The following is a 16,698-nucleotide window of genomic DNA, read 5'->3' as shown; positions in this document are numbered from 1 at the left end:
TCTAGCTACTTCTAGGAGTGCATTATTCATGATATGAGAAACAGTTTTTCCATGTTTGCCTCTGACAACAATAACACCGTCATCAGCGTACCCGATACAGGGAATGCCAAGAGCAGTTAACCGAACTAACAGGGAGTCCATTACCATACACCATAGGATAGGGGACAAAACCCCTTGGATCGTCGGCACTGAACGATCTTGGAAGAGAACTACCATTTTTTCTATACGCATCTTGCTCCTGTCTCAACTTCCTCTCAGCCGTCAGATCTGGATGGAGTCTATCTAAGACGGTCCTTAGCTTCCTCCCCATCAACAGTTCCGCAGGACTAGCACCTGTTGTGGTGGTGGGAGTACAATGTTGTTGAAGAAGGAACTTGGCAAGCCTCTTCCTCCAATTTCCCTTCACAATGCGCCTTAGGGCANTGCAGCACAAGATAATGGCATAGACCTCAGCCTGAAAAACGGTGGCATAATTTCCCAGGGGAAAGTGAAGTTTGGTACCATCATTGGAGCAATAAATTCCTGCTCCTGATTTGGCACCAATCTTTGAACCATCAGTGTACCATATCAGGCATTTGCCTTTAAGCCACCGAGGAGAATTAAACCATTCATCTCTAGTAGGAAAATGGATCTTGAAGAGCTTGTGAAAAGCGTATCTTAGTGACATATAATCACTAGGCATAATAAAAGAGGATAGATCCTTCACTTGTGAAACAAGATGTCCCCATGACAAGTGTTTGGAATTCTCTTTTCATAGGCCAAGGTACATAAAACGCTTTACGCCTGTCTGAGCTTCAACTTCAGTGCGTAAGTTCAATGGAAGAAGCCCAAGTAAGCTCTCTAGAGCAGCTGTAGGAGTGGTCCTGAGACAGCCTGACAGGGCTACACAGACCATTCTTTGTAGTCTGTTAAGATTAGACCTTGCGGAGCTCAATCTAGTCCTTGACCATCAGGCGATTGCGCCATAAGTGATGATAGGACTAATAATCATTGAGTATATCCAGTAGACTATTTTGGGGAACAGTCCCCATGTTCTACCAATAGCATTTCTACAAGACCAGAAAATTTTTCTGGCCCTGTTAGTGCAGTATTCAAGTTGAAGACCCCAATTTAGTTTGGAGTCAAAATAAACCCCGAGAAACTTGACTTTCTCCGTGAGTTCCAATTTATGGTCCAGGTAGTATACATTACCTAGATCAAGTTGCCTTTTCCGTGTGAAGGCTACATAACTTATCTTGGATGGATTGACAGATAAGCCTGATTTAAAACACCATCTAGCTACTTCTAGGAGTGCATTATTCATGATATCAGAGACAGTTTTTCCATGTTTGCCTCTGATAACAATAACACCGTCATCATCGTACCCGATACAGGGAATGCCAAGGGCAGTTAACCGAACTAACAGGGAGTCCATTACCATACACCATAGGATAGGGGACAAAACCCCTCCCTGGGGGCATCCGGCAGTTGCATGCACTTTCATGCTTGCACCCAATAGAGAGGAACAAACATACCTAGAGGAAAGCAAATTTGCTATCCATCTGGTAATTATTGAGTTTATGCCTCTGTTCCTAAGTGCATTGATGACAGTCTCAACAGGGACTTTATCAAACGCACCTTCAATATCAATGAAAACTGCGAGAGCCATCTCCTTATCTGTTTTAGATTTCTCAAGCAGGTATGAGAGCTCATACAGAGCGGTGTCTGTAGACTTGCCTGGTTGATAGGCATGCTGTGTGGAGGACAGTGGCCTTTCTATGAGCACAGTGTCTCTGAGGTGTCTGTCAATTAGCTTTTCTATCGCTTTCAACAGACAGGAAGTGAGGCTGATTGGTCTGAATGATTTAGCCTCAAAATAATTTTCCTTACCTGGTTTTGGTATGAAAATCACCCTGGTATTCTTCCAAGAGAGAGGTATATACCCAAGTGCTATGCAGGATCGAAAAATCCTACATAGAATAGGAGCCAGTGTATTCACTCCCTGGATAAGCATCATTGGTATGATGTTGTCCATGCCTGGTGACTTGTAGGGCTTAAAAGACTTTATGGCCCATACAACCTTCTCATAGGAGACCACCATTTTGGCGGCCTCCCAGTCATTCCTACTACAAGTAGTTGTGGTAGTAATATGTAGATTTTCATTCTCCACAGGATGAGATCCAGGGAAGTGTGCTTCTAGTAATTCTCCAAGAGCCTCTTCTCCTGATTCACTGTATCTTCCGTTTGCAAGACGGATAGCATTTAAACTGCAATTAAAGTCTTTAGTAAGAATTTTTGCAATCTTTGCGGTGGCAGAATTAGTATTAATGCCATCGCAGAAAGTCTGCCATGAGCGACGTTTAGATGCTCTGATCGCCTTGTTATAAGCAGTTAGAGCGTTTCTGTAGGACTGCCATTCACCAGATTTCTTTGCTCTGTTAAATAACTTCCTACATTTCTTACGTAATTTACTAAGCTCAGAAGACCACCAAGGAACTCGCCTTGGGGAGCTAGTAGACGTAACCTGACAAGAAATATGATACGAATCGAGTATGATCTGTTGCACTTGGTCAACAGTCCACTCCACATCATAACCATTATTGTACTTACCAGAGAAACTCCTAATCTTCCTCTCCAGAGCTGCTCTAAAGGAACCCCAATCAGCTGTTCTGGGGTTCCTCCTTACGACCTTCAGTCCTGAGAGGCCATTAATAGAAAAAGTAATTAGTTGGTGATCTGAGGCAGTGACTGCCCAAATACCTTCCAATCATTAACGTAATCTACTGAACTAGAGTTACATAAAGTAAGGTCAATGACTTCTCTTCTGTTACAAGTAACAAAGGTAGGTTCATTGCCTTTATTAAGGACATACAGATTAAAATGTAAAATATGTTCCATGAGTACATCCCCCCGCTGGTTACAATCGCTACTACCCCACACTGTGTGGTGAGCATTTGCATCACAGCCAAAGATGAATCTACAGCTTGAACTACAGTGGGCAATTAGGGCCTTAGTAATGTCAGCTAATGGATCCTTCTCCTCATAGGGGAGATAGGCTGAAACTATGACAAGATCAGAGATTGACTTATTATCATAGAATTTTAGCTTTACTGCAACTAAATCCCTGTTAAGAAATTTAACAAAATTAAGGGCATTTAGATTAGACCTAGCCACTATGCAGGTCCTGGGAAGATCACAATGGGTATCATAAAAGATATTAAAACCTTTAACATTGAGACCCATTATTCTGCCCTTGCGGGTCCAAGGCTCCTGTATAAGAGCAATATCTAGTTCTCCATCATTCAACCTTTTGGCCATAAGGCTTGAGGCAGCAATGCTATGATGGAGATTGATTTGACCAACCTTGATTGTAGCCATTGGTTAGCAGTATGAATGAAACCAGAATGGCTCCTATCCTGGTTATTTTTTGGAAGAAAGATCTTCCTTTATCAGCTCCATTGCTTCATCAATACCAAGCATGGAAGCTGGTGAGTCAGGTTGTAATGTTATGTCTGACCCCGAGTCCAACCCAAGCTCTGAAAGATCAAGAGCCCCAATTGAACTTACCTTGGAATCAGGGGAATTTGCCGGCCAAGGTTCATCCTCCTGTTCCATGTCCTCCTGAACATCAGATTCTACAGAGAGGTTCGATGTTGTTGGAGCCTCAACTGCTTTTTTCCTGTTAGGATCGTGGATAATTTTAAAGACTCCACGATCCACTCCAGTTAGTGCGCAAAAATTTGCTCTTGCAATTGCTTCAGCGTCTTCAGGCTCCATCTCAAAGATCCATCTAGAGGTGCCAGGTCCCACAGCACTTTGCAGAACCCTCCACCCCATCCACTTCAACCCTGGGTTTAGTCTCTGAAGACGCCATAAAAAGGTGCTCTGTTCAGAGAATTGCTCCTTAGTTTTAAAGGCAACCTTCACGGGCTTGGGTAGCTCGTTTGCCCCTATGACCTTGAGCTTAAAGGTTACCCAAGGCTTTGTTGTTAAAGTAGTCTTTGATCCACCCAACAGTAAACTCATTGCATTGTATTACCAGTGCTCCTCTTTGGAGGTGGTTACTATAAATCTCAGACAGTCTTTCGCCACCAGGAGTGGCGTCAGTCCCCTCCAAGATTTCCTTCAAGATGTTATTTGAGTTTTCCAGAGAAAGCTTATCCGGAGGAAAATCCTCCAGGACCAGGGTTGGCAGGTTTTTGACATGTGACAGTTTTTGACAGTTTAAACCATGGTTTAAATCGTCACGTCAAAAACCTCACTGTCGAAAATGTCAAAAACCTATATTCATGTGTGAAATTTAATTAATACATAAAATTTATATATTTTTTAAAGGATAGTGTTTCTAAATATGTTCTAGAAAAAATAAATTTAAAATTTTGAAGAAACACATTATATTTTGAATAGTAACCAAAATCTTGTACTTTTGAAAACTCACATCTTTTGTAATATTATGTATTCATTTTCATGTGTTATTGAAAATCTGCAGTGATATTATTAAGAAATTTATTTATAACCAAATTTAGTGTATAGTATAGATTATACTAAAAATTAGACATTTTTAAAGATAAACATTAGCAGTTTTGTACATTAGACATCTTTTAAAGAAAAATCTTTTTAATATTCTTTTAAATCTTCTTAATAATCTTTTTAACATAAGACAATACAAATTTAAGTGCTTTCTGTTAAATACACAGAGTAGTTAGTGTCGATTTACAGTATATTCAGCCTATTCATTTACTATGCTGAAAATTTAGTTTATCCAAATACTTGTGAATTTCATTTTGCTGAATACTATATAGTTTTGTTGAATATCTAAATATTCAGCTGTTGAATAATTACTTCTTGCTTTCAAGATATGCATTATTTGTATTCTTAATACAAGTGGAGAAAAAAAAATTAAGAGATAAAAATTGTTTTAAAATGATAAGTGTAATAATTATAAATAAATATAATAAACAATATGAATTATATTTATCATTATTCACAAATATAACTACTTTTAAATTCAAATTAACATACTGGATAATAAAGATATTCGGTATAACATTAAAAAAAATTTTTTATACACTTGTATCAAGTTTGTATTTATACAACATAACTTGTAAGTTCCTTATAAATATTAGTTATATGTTCCTTATATGTCAAAAATGCATAGTAATAAACTTTTAATTTTCTTAAGTATCAAAAAGAAAAAAAAATTTTTTTTAAATATAAATATTTAAACAATTTTTGTGCAAAATTTTTCTGCACATGCATTTGAGTATAAATTTCTGAGATTTTAAATCTGTTATTTTACCTTAATTTTAATAAAAAAATATTTTAAAACCTGCTGATTACCTATAGTATAATTAAATTTCAATATAATGCATGGCAACTGTTGGTAGTTTTGAAGTTAATATATTTTCTTGGCAAACTTCAGTTTTTGACATTTTTGACGGTTTAAACCAGTATTATACCCCTGCCATGTCAAAAACCACTTTTTGACGTCAAAAACCCAACCCTGTCCAGGACTATAGCAATCTTGGTAGACCCAGTTGCACAGGCAAAAGAGACCCCAGATTGGAGTCCTCCGGTTGGATCCCCCTCTCCAGCTCGGCTATCCCCACTAGGGGGGACCACTCCGCTGGATTGGGCTTTCCTCCCAGGAACAACATCCTCCCTGGGCTTCTTTCCAATTTGGGTTGGCGCATTGGGAGAGGGAGTTGCACCAGACGACCTAGGTCTCTTAGCTCCTCCACTCGCCGCAATGGCCCTCATTTTCCTTAACTTCTTCCTCCGGCTTTTGGACAGTCCAATGGTACCGGACACGCTGTCCCCCGAGTGCCTCTGGGGACCAGAGGAAAGGCCTGAACCTTTGGACGCCTCACCAGCATGCAAAGCAGCGGTATTACCACTGGGCTCACCCGAGGGCTTACCATATGCTACTGGAGACTGTGTAAGACTTTTCGAACAGGAACCTCTGCCTAATTCCTGAACGCATCCCTTGTTAACCGACGCGACGGATGATGCCATATCCAAGGCTTTTCGTTCACTCATCATGTTGTTTGCCTGCCATTCAGTTACCCAGTGAGGGGTATCCAGGGGGCACCACGTGGAGGCGGCAGGCATTACCCCACAAGGCCAACTTCAGTTATGTACTATTGAATGATAGGACCAATTGAACTTGATTACTGATTAATCTTCCTTTGTTTAAATTGAAGAGTCAAACAATATTAGTAAAACATTATACTTTTAAAAACAAATATTCTCTTCTAGTATATTTAATTATCAATATGTTATTAGTTCTATGTTTATTTTACCTCTTAAATATTGTTCAGATAAAATTGTGACATAATTTGAGTAAAAGGGTTTTGGACAGTTAAAGACAGTTTTGGACGTAGGGGTTTTGGACAGAACGGTTTAAACCAGGGTTTAAATTGTAGATTAATCCATTCTGTCCTAAACCTTGCCAACCCTGTCAAAAACGTTTGGTTTTTTGATGAAAACCTCAAGTTTTTTCAAAAATACTTTACATTTTATTTCCTGAGTAATAAATAATGCATGTGAGTAACAGGAAAGTTAAATATTTGGTAACTATTTATAATTTGATTTGTTGCAATGTAAAAAAAAAAAATTAAGTTTTAGATTGTTATTATTTATATTTCTTAAGGATAAGTAGATGGTTATATAAAAAATTTAATTTACTCTGTTAAAAGATCCTTAGATTTTAATAATCATTTTATTCAGTTAGCATTGCAACTTAATATACTGTTTGTTTTTCTTAATTTTAATTTTTATTCAATTTTTGGTTGCTTTTAAATTTGCCAGATTGTTTAGTAACATTATGTAAAGTTTATTCCAAATAACAGGTTTGGTTAGAAATAATTTTGTGTAAAGCTCTTCATAAAAGTAAATATAACACATTTACTGTTTAGTAATAATTTTTAAATTGTTAAGTTACATACCTTTTTCAATATGTTTTTCATAAAAATTTTAAATATTTTTTTACAAAGCATTACCTGATAAGGTGATATTACCAGATTTTTTTATAATGAAAGAATACCACCATCAGTTTTAGACTGTTAATTTTTCTATAAAAATAAAATAGCAAATAATAATAATAGTGGAGAATAATATTAATAAGAATGATAGAGGATGATAAAGAAATATTACTAGTAAATATCTATTAAAGATGAAAAAATAAATTATTTATCAACATTTGTTAATTAAGAAACCTCTTTAATTTTCTGGCCATCCATTGGAATGTGTTGATACCTTTGGAAAATCGTTTTAGATCCTTTTATTTATGTGTTTCATCGAGAGCTAATAAATAACATATTGGTTTGAAAATTATAAATCTTCTCAAACATAATTGTATTTTTATTCCATTAAAATTTTCAGAAAAGGATTTATTGCTATGAATTTTAAAAAAATATTATTTTCATGCATAGCTGTAATTAAACTTTTTGGTATTAATTCTTTTAATATAAATGAAACATTTCATTAACAGAAAAAAAAAGAATTATTTTTGTAACTGAATATTTGGCAAGATTAGATTCAATGAAATCATTAAAAATGGAATACGGATTAGTTTCATAGATGACGTTAACCTTTTATATTCTGAAAATGTTTTTAAAAAAACCAATCCAGATTTGCAAAAATTGACTGCTACTTCTTTGGCCAGCCCTGTTAATTAAAATGTTATATCAGGGCTTACATTATAAGGGGTCTGTCCAGACATTTTGTAAAAGATCCCGTTTTTGTAAAATTGTGAAAAAACTATTAATAATTTGTGAATATAAAATAAGCATTAAGTCAAATAGTGTCCTGTTATTGCAAAAAATTGCAGATAACTTTTTCAAGAAGTTAAATAGATACAAGATTCTGCTCAACAATTGCTGCTACTAAATTAAAGAAGCAGCATACACATATTTGGTATTTAACCTATACTGCTCAACACAGAATATTCATTTTGGACGAATAATGGAAACAAAATCACTCACATTTTTAATAATTTCAATTGACATATTTTAAATAATATAACTTAGTAAAGTATCACTTTTAATGTGTTATGCATTAAGTAAACTTAAACAATTCTTAAATTTATAATATTTGATTTAAAAAAAACTACCCGAAATTAATTTTTATTTACATAATATTCTATTAATTAATTTTATGAATAAATATGAATTGATAAATTATTTATTTACAAGAAAAAAATATGATTTAATATTAATAAGAATGTGCAAACGATGTATGTAAAAGTAGAAATATTTTCTTGGAATACTAGTACATTTGGAATTTGAACTTAGGGAAACTTAGTTTGTCTTGAACTGTCTCTCCCTCCCCCCGGATTTATTCGATTAACTAAAGGATAATGAAGATAAACAAATTTGTGTAGGATCTGATTTAAAGATAAATTATTTTGTGAAGGGTCCGTTTTTATGAAAAGATATTTTGTGAGGGGTCTGTTAACGGACCAAAATTTCTTCTAAACAGACCCCTGATTATAATAAAATTGTTTTTTATTATTTATTTAATTTATTGATTTTTATTTTTAAGAAAGGTAAATAATTGCTTTTTCACTGGTTGTATATGTATATTCAATGATAAACAATCATACCTACTATTTTTAAAATCCTTAATTTTACAAAAAAAGTCCTTTTTTATTTTCTTTAAGTCCTTAAAAGTTCTTAATTTTTGCTTTGTTAAAAGAGTTGGAATGCTGTAAAGTTTATTTTCCAAAAATAATTTTTTATTCAGAAAAAAAGCTACAATTTAAAAAAAAAAAAAAGCTTCAATTTTAGGGGATATTCGATATTTGATTTGAAAAAAAATCTCTTCACTTGGCTCTGAGAATTTTCTGCATTCCTTATGTGTACATGAATATTTCCAATATTAGTAAAATAATGTTAACTTTATTAATATATAATTAGTTTACTGATTGATGAACTAATAATTTATAAAGAAATATTAATAAATTAATAATTTTTTCAATCAATCAGTTCAAGGGTTTAACTAAATTACTATTAATATTTAGTAGAGTTATTAAAATAAATTTCCTAGTTACATGATTTTATTATGTTTAGCTTTAGTACCTCTTACTCTCTAGACTATACAGCTCAGCATCAACCGAAAGAATAGTTTCAAATTTTTGTCTTATTCATACAAAACTGAAAAATGAACTTTAAATACAAAAGGTTTCAATCTTTAATTTTTTTATTTTATGAATTGCATGCTTTAGGAAAGGAGGAGTGAAAATGAGAGGAACTGAAAGTTGATTTTACATTTAATCAATATGATGATTGTTTTTGTATTTTTATTTTCAATAATTTTATAAGTATTTAATATTTTCTGCACCAAAGTTTGATGGTAATTGTCAAATCAAAACGATGGTTTAATCCCAAAATAATTCAAGAGCATAATTGGTTGATCACTTATAATTCTATGTGTGTTCATTTATAAATACTTATTTATAATAGCTAATAATTTTCCTTACAACAAAATTTAGAGTTTTTGACACTTTCCAAAAACTATGGCAAAAAGGTTTTTTTGACATGTTGGATAAAATCGTCAATTGTTAAAAACTTGGCAACCCTGCCAAAACTACATCATCAAGACAGTCAAATACATCTGATTCATCATATGATGAATAGTGTCACCTTTATTTATTGCCTTTATTTCCTTCAAGAGAAAGGCTGCAACATAGGGTAATTCTTTCATTTGTTAGGCAGGTAGATATTTTTAAGGATGTTTCTTTGTCTGATTTAAAATTACAATTGATCATTTGATATAAGAATCAATGTCAAACAGAAATATTATCAATTTAGTGTTGTTTTATCTTGTAATGAATTGATTGTGCTATGACAGTAAAATTTTTTTATTTTATTAGGTTGATGATGAAGAAGCTGGGATAATATTAGAGATTCCTGGTGATCCACTGTGCCCTGTAAAAACACTCAGGTTTTATTTAAGCCGTTTGAATCCAGCCTGCCGAGCCTTATTTCAACGACCCAAAGAACACATATACGAGCAGGACACGTGTTGGTATGTTAATTCTCCCGTTGGTAAGAATATGCTAGCTACTATGATGTCCACTATCTCCAAGTGTGCTAGACTCAGCCGTGTTTATACAAATGTCCGCATCCGAGCCACAACCTATTCACCTGCAGATGGCAAAGGCTGCATCCCTTGTACAGACATGGCTGAGCAACCGAATGAAAGGAATAACGGTGAAGTCGTTGAGAACAATAAGATTGAAATAATCCCAAAGTCTTTACCTCAGAACTCTCATATTATCAAACAGCTAAATGCCCCCATTGTTCAGGCCGCATCTCTCTTGTCTGTAGCTGTCTCAAAACCTCTGAGTACGGTCACAAATGCAACTGCTCCAAGTGGTTCACTCATCAACAGAGTTTTTCCCATTGCCCTTACAAATGCTCAAAAGAATGAAATACTCAATGGTCAGCTTGTAAATAACAAACCAACAGCGGAGGAAGTATGTATACCTTAAGTATTGTTTATTTTGCTTATTCCATCATCTCTCAAGTGCTATTTAGTTTTTCGATCTTGATCTTAGTTAGATTAGTTCTGTCATAGAAACGAGCAAGCTTTCACACTATTCGAGCTTATTTTACACAGTGTAATTTACAAGATGATACATAAATAACATTTTTGATGTTATATTTCATTATTTTGAACATCATTTTTTTTAATAAAAAAAAAAATTATATATAATAATGAAATTTAAATATAGTCAATCACCCCATGGCAGAATCGCAGCGACACGGCAACATTGTCGCAGAAGGTTACAGAGTTCTTGCAGAAAGATTTTTCCTCTAGAAAGTAAAATTTTTGTTTTCTTTTCTGCAAAAATTTTCAAAATTTTTTTCTCTAAAATTATATACATGAAAGATGCTTTTTTCGCGCGCATCGGAGGGGAATGAAATGTTCAAAATTTTTCGATTCCTATTTGAGAAAAATAAAAAAATATTGAAGCAAAAAATTTGTTTTCTTCAGAAATGTTTGAAAGATTTTTTCCTCCACAATTATATTCAATAGATGTCTTTTTTACGCATCAGATCAGAGGGGAAGAAGTACTCGTGATTTTTTTAATTCTTATTCGTAAAAAAAAAATTTTTGCTTTTCTTTTCTTTCACGGATTTTACGATTTTTAATTATTTTTTTGAATGTGATGATGATTTACAAAATGCGAAAAAAGAAATGATTAGTATGTTTTCCACTTACAAAATATAAGAATATAGCCCATGATATTAGAATAAAAAAATATTACATATTCATTTAAAAAAAATACATACAATTTTATTACATCCAAATAGTCTTTTTTTTTGTAAATAAAACATTTCTGTTACTTTAAATTTAAAAATTTAATTAATAACATGTATATGAATTATTATGAATAGTTTCTTGCAGAACAATATTAGATTTGTTGCAGAAAGCCCAAAAAAATTCTGCCACAGGGGTCAATCAAACCTAAAGTCATGACAGTTTACAGTGATAGCCCTAAAATTCCAAAATTTATGTGTTTTCAAAACAAAATTTTAATATTTAGTTTTAACATTTTTATTTTTCAAATATTTATTTTGCGAAGCAGTTTCTGCAATTATTTATTTTGCTAAGTGTTGTGAAATTATTTCTGGTGCATGTAATCAATGTAGGTTTTGCTTAGAGGAAGGAGTTTCTAAAATTGTTATTTTCTCCCTTTGGTTGTATTAAATTTTAGTAGTAAAACTTAACAAAATATTTATACTTTTATAGATGATCTGACTGATTAGTATTTTTTATTAAGTCACGGTTCAAATGAGTCACCATATTGATAGCAAGCGAAGTTTTTTTTTTTTTTAAAAAAAATAATATCCACAGCAATCTTTAGGGGTTAGCGAGTGTACTAATAATCATGATTTTAACATAGAAAATAAAGCTTTCTTTCACAATGTAACTGGCAAGCTTTCCTTTTAAGGTATTTGAGAGTGAAAAAAAGGCTTTATTGTAGATTTGAACATAGTGTATTAATGGACTTTGCCGTAAAAACGTTCTAGTATACTACAGTTATACTCTAATAACCAAAATTTAAGGAACTTTACAGTTTAGCTTGTAAAGCAGGTTTGTCCGTAAAATTATACTGTAAATGGATGTTAAATTGCATATTTTTATTACAATATGTGGTACAAGTGAATTGGTTTAATAAAATAAAAAACTATGTCTCGTTCAAATGATTATCCAAAGGAATAGTTGTTAAGTCTCATTAGATTATAAATTATACAAAAATATTGATTTTAAATCTGTTTGATCAGCAGCATATACGTTTATTTTTCGCATTAATTTCAACAAAAAGCATAATTCAGCTTGTTTTTATTTCATTTTCAGCTTATACACGAAAAAACTAATGCTGAACTACACTGGATATCGCTCCAGACCTGCAAATTCAATTGTCTGACGTAAGATTTAATTTTAAGGCTATTACTGATAAAACGAGGAAAACATTTCTTTCTTCAGATTTAATATTTTCAAAATAGTTAATAGTACATTTGGTTAAGACTTTCATAATTGCTATTGAATTTTATTAAATTGCACTGTTCCGTTAAATTTAGATTCCGTAAGGTTAGGGTCATTGATCCGATTTAAAAAGTGTGGTGTTTTTTAAAATTTTACTTTCATATTATTTCAAACGTTCATATAATCCGTGTTTTAAGTTAGTTTTGCTCTGAGAACACTCGATTTTATAAAGTGGTTGGTTTTTTAAGAAAAAATATGTATACACTTAGGGGGGAAAGAACATTTGAAATTTAATTTTTACTAAATTTGCATTTTAATTAAACATATGCAATAATTTTCAGTTTTCAAGATATAAATGTATTTACTTGATTAGCAAAATTTTGATATTCAACCTGGCTTTAAAGTTCTTGTAACTATCATCATTTCTTTTTTTTCTTTTTTTTTTNATTTTAAATATCTTGATGCCAACAATAAGGCTTTCACAAATCTAAATAATTAATAATAGCAGCATAATTAATAATAGCAAATACTTCATTATTCGGCTGGGCCGAATAGTGGCGAATATTCGTTACATCCCTAGTTATTAACAATAATTACCAAGTAGATCAGTTAAAATGTATCAGAATTTATCACATTTACGGAGTATTATTAATAATTACTGCTGAAGTTTGGTCATTGCAATAATTTTCTATACATTTGGCTGGAAATTCCCAATACGTATGCATAATCATTATTTCCTGCACCATGATGTGTTTCGAATTTTATGTAAGTTATTAAATCTGTATTTGTGGAACGATATTAAAATTTTTGAACTTAAGATTTCAAAAAATCATCAAAATCCATTTTTCTCGCAATTCTTTTTTTTCTTTTCTTTCTTTTTCTTTTTTTTTTTTTTTTTTTTTTTTTTTTTCCTTCTTTCTTAACTTTACTGACCTGTACAATAACAGATTTATTATAACACATGGGCATATAAAAATTTCTTTAGAGTTGAAGTCTCAATAAATTATGACTAAGTAATCACATTGACAAATTATTAATAACATGGTACATAGCATTTTTAAAAAGTGCTTAAAGGTACTTATTTTCGTTTTTTAAAAAGCCCTTAAGGATTCTTTTTTCATTGGAGATTTATAAAAAGTGCTTAGTATCCTCTTTTCGAAAATGAGATTTTTTTCTTTACCATGTGGATTTTCGCTGCATATTATGCAAAAGTGTGGTTTTCACATTGTTCTATTCAACTTTTTTACAATCCAATCAACCGCAATGCATTTCAGCATGCCGTCGGTCAGTAACGTATGCAATCACCAATCATTTTACCTGTTTGATTAAATATTTGTGAGTCTGCATGTGCATCTACAGAAATGGGTTTGGTGATATTCTATCACTCTCATATGCAACTTTGCTGCATTTTGCAAGATATTCTTAATTTCAGGCTTCATTTTCCACACTCTAAAGTCAAACCAAAAAATCTTTCCTTTTTTTTTTTTTTTTTTTTTTTTTTTTTTTTTTTTTTGGTGGCTAATATATATAAACAAGAAAAAGAGTTCTTAGTCAGAAACTAATTGTTTTATCATTATCTTATAAAGTCTTGGGAAATTATTTTGCCTTTTGTTAATGTATATAATGCTTTTTTATTTATTTATTTTTTTAGTAGTTTTAAGGGGAGTCAGTAGGACACCTGAAATAATGCTGGAACTGACCTTTTTAAATGAGGAAAGAAACTACTTTTTCTAAGAAACTACTTATGATACCGGTTTAAAAATTTGGTGGGATATTTGAGATTATATCATATCAGTTGTATGATATAATGTTTTAGCGTTTACTGGAATACTTTTTGAGTTATGAAAGATTTTTGCTCAAAAATGATGAAAATTTAAAAAAAAATTAATTAACAGTTCTCAATTCATAATTTTTTTAAACTTTTGTATTAACAGTATATATGTTAACAGTTGTCACAGTTTAAGCATGTATATGTAAATATTCTGTCGAAAAAACTGAAGCAATATCTTGTTTAGATGCTGAGAAAAGGTACATCAAAAAAGGTCAGTTTAGCATTATTGGTATATGCTCTACCGACTCCCCTTAAAAGATGCTTATTTTTCGTTGAAAGATCTGACTACACACCCTGAATAATAACCAATTAATGTGCATAGTTTGTCATATTTACCAACATGGTTAATAATAATAACTTGATTTATTACTTTAACCTATAAAATGTTTTGTTAGATACCTCCTTCATCTTCTCGTAACTGTGATTGGTGTAAAAAGGATTTAAGTTCTGGAGGAATGGTGCTGAAATCAAGTGAGGCTGGAAAAGAGTATTGTTCTACAGAATGTTTGGGAAAATGCTTGGCGAGAGAGCACAAAGATGAGTTGACTCCCCCTGCTGATGCTGAAAAGGAGAATGGTAGTGCTGCTACGCTTGATGCCAACCCTAATCCAAAAATCCAAAAACTACTTACGTTGTGTTCGTCTGCTAATCTACTCATACCTTTTCCTTCCATCTGTAAAGAATATGCAAGTTAGTAATATTACTCTTTTTTTTCTTCTTTAATTTTATCTTAAAATTNTTTTTTTGATCATAAATTAAAGCTCTTATAGTGTATTTAAATAAAAATCAAAAAAATCAGATTTAAATCAAAATAATCCGATTTTTTTGAATTTTTTTAAAAAAATCAAAAAAATCACGAACCCTGCATTGTCGCAGAACGAGTTTCTGCAGAAAGATTTTTCATTTGAGAAGGAACAATTTTTGGTTTCCCTTTCTGAAAAATTTTTCGGAAAATTTTTCTTTTTTCTGCAGAATTTGTTTTTAAAGAAGTCTTTCTTCCACATCAGAAAGGAAAGAAATCTATAATTTTTCTATTCTCATTTGAGATTTTAAAATATCGGTACTGACTGGCTTCAGCTAGAATTTCAAAGTATTAATATAAAATAAAAAATTCAAAAATCACAATAAAAAATTTTACATACACTTATATATGAGTATCTATCTATTTGTGTGATTCATGATCTTTATTATGGGAGTTACTGCACAGATTTTGCGATTTTTAATTTATACACAAATTTTAATTTCTTATTGTTTAATTTATGCACGAATTTTAATATGCAATGATTTACAAAATTTGAAAGAGGAAATAATTAGTTCATTTTTCCACCTGCAAACTGCAAGAATATCTCCTCTAATATTAGAATTTAAAAAAATATTACTCTTAGAGTTAAAAAATTTTCTGTGAACTTATATACTTTCTTCTGTGAACACAACATTTCTGTTATTTTTAATTAGTAATTGTTATAACCAGGGTTGGAGTTTTTGCCGGCAAAAAGGGGTTTTTGCCATTACAGTGGCAAAAACCAAATTATCTAAATTGCTGATTAAATATTATTACAAAATACTTGAAACAAATTTAAATCAATCATAAGGAATAATAATTTTGATACATTATATGAAAAAATTATTTTTAACATATTAATCTAAGGGTAATAATTTTTAAAAGATTGAAAGTTTTTGATCTCTTTTCATTTTAGAATCCTTAAATAAATGTTTTTTTACAAATAAATAAATATTATTTGTATATTATTATTTATTATAAAAAATTATTATTTGTACAATAATTAACTACACATGATGATAGATATTTCATGCTTTAAATTATAGTTATATTAATTTAAAATTAGTTCATTTCACTGGAAAAAAAGAGAATAATCACAAATTTTCCAATCAATAATGTTTTAAACTACTAAAATGATATGTTATTACATTATCATTTAATTATGGAATAATAATTTTGTTAATTTTTTTGTAATTATTTATATTTATAGTATATATTTCAATTTTAGGAATAATTTTGTATCAAAAATGTGTTTTTATCCTCTCATCGTGGAAAATATAGGTTTTTGCCAGGACGGTTTTTACCGGTATTTACCATGGTTTTTTCCACCTGCGGCAAAATCTTGCCAACCCTGGTTATAACTAGTAAAAGTATCTTAAAGCAAAATATTAGTGCTAGGGAAGTTTGTCGCAGAAAGTCTGAAATAATTCTGCCACGGTGTTGGTTAAAATTTCAGTATAATTAGAGCAAGTATGTGTTGTACCATTGTATTAGCACTACTTGTGTCTTTTTATAAAGTTACAGTGAAACTTCCAGTGAGGACCACCTCTATTAACGACCACTTTTAGGAGGCGCAGAATTTTTCCCATAGATTTTGTGATGAAGAAAA

General features: G+C 31.6%; 1 protein-coding gene across 1 annotated transcript in view; it reads left to right on the top strand.

Moving 5' to 3' along the window:
- The window catches only part of LOC107438031 (uncharacterized), a 35,646-nt gene that overhangs the window by 4,822 nt on the left and 14,126 nt on the right, over positions 1-16,698 (top strand). The window contains exons 2-3 of the mRNA XM_071179404.1: positions 9,854-10,459; positions 14,704-14,998. Of these exons, the coding sequence (XP_071035505.1) occupies positions 9,854-10,459; positions 14,704-14,998 (901 nt within the window). The remainder of the gene's footprint in view (positions 1-9,853; positions 10,460-14,703; positions 14,999-16,698) is intronic.

This window comes from Parasteatoda tepidariorum, chromosome 4, assembly GCF_043381705.1.
Source record: "Parasteatoda tepidariorum isolate YZ-2023 chromosome 4, CAS_Ptep_4.0, whole genome shotgun sequence".
Taxonomy (NCBI): domain Eukaryota; kingdom Metazoa; phylum Arthropoda; class Arachnida; order Araneae; family Theridiidae; genus Parasteatoda; species Parasteatoda tepidariorum.
Note: the sequence above shows the minus strand (reverse complement) of the source record. Positions and strands in the feature narration are given on the sequence as shown.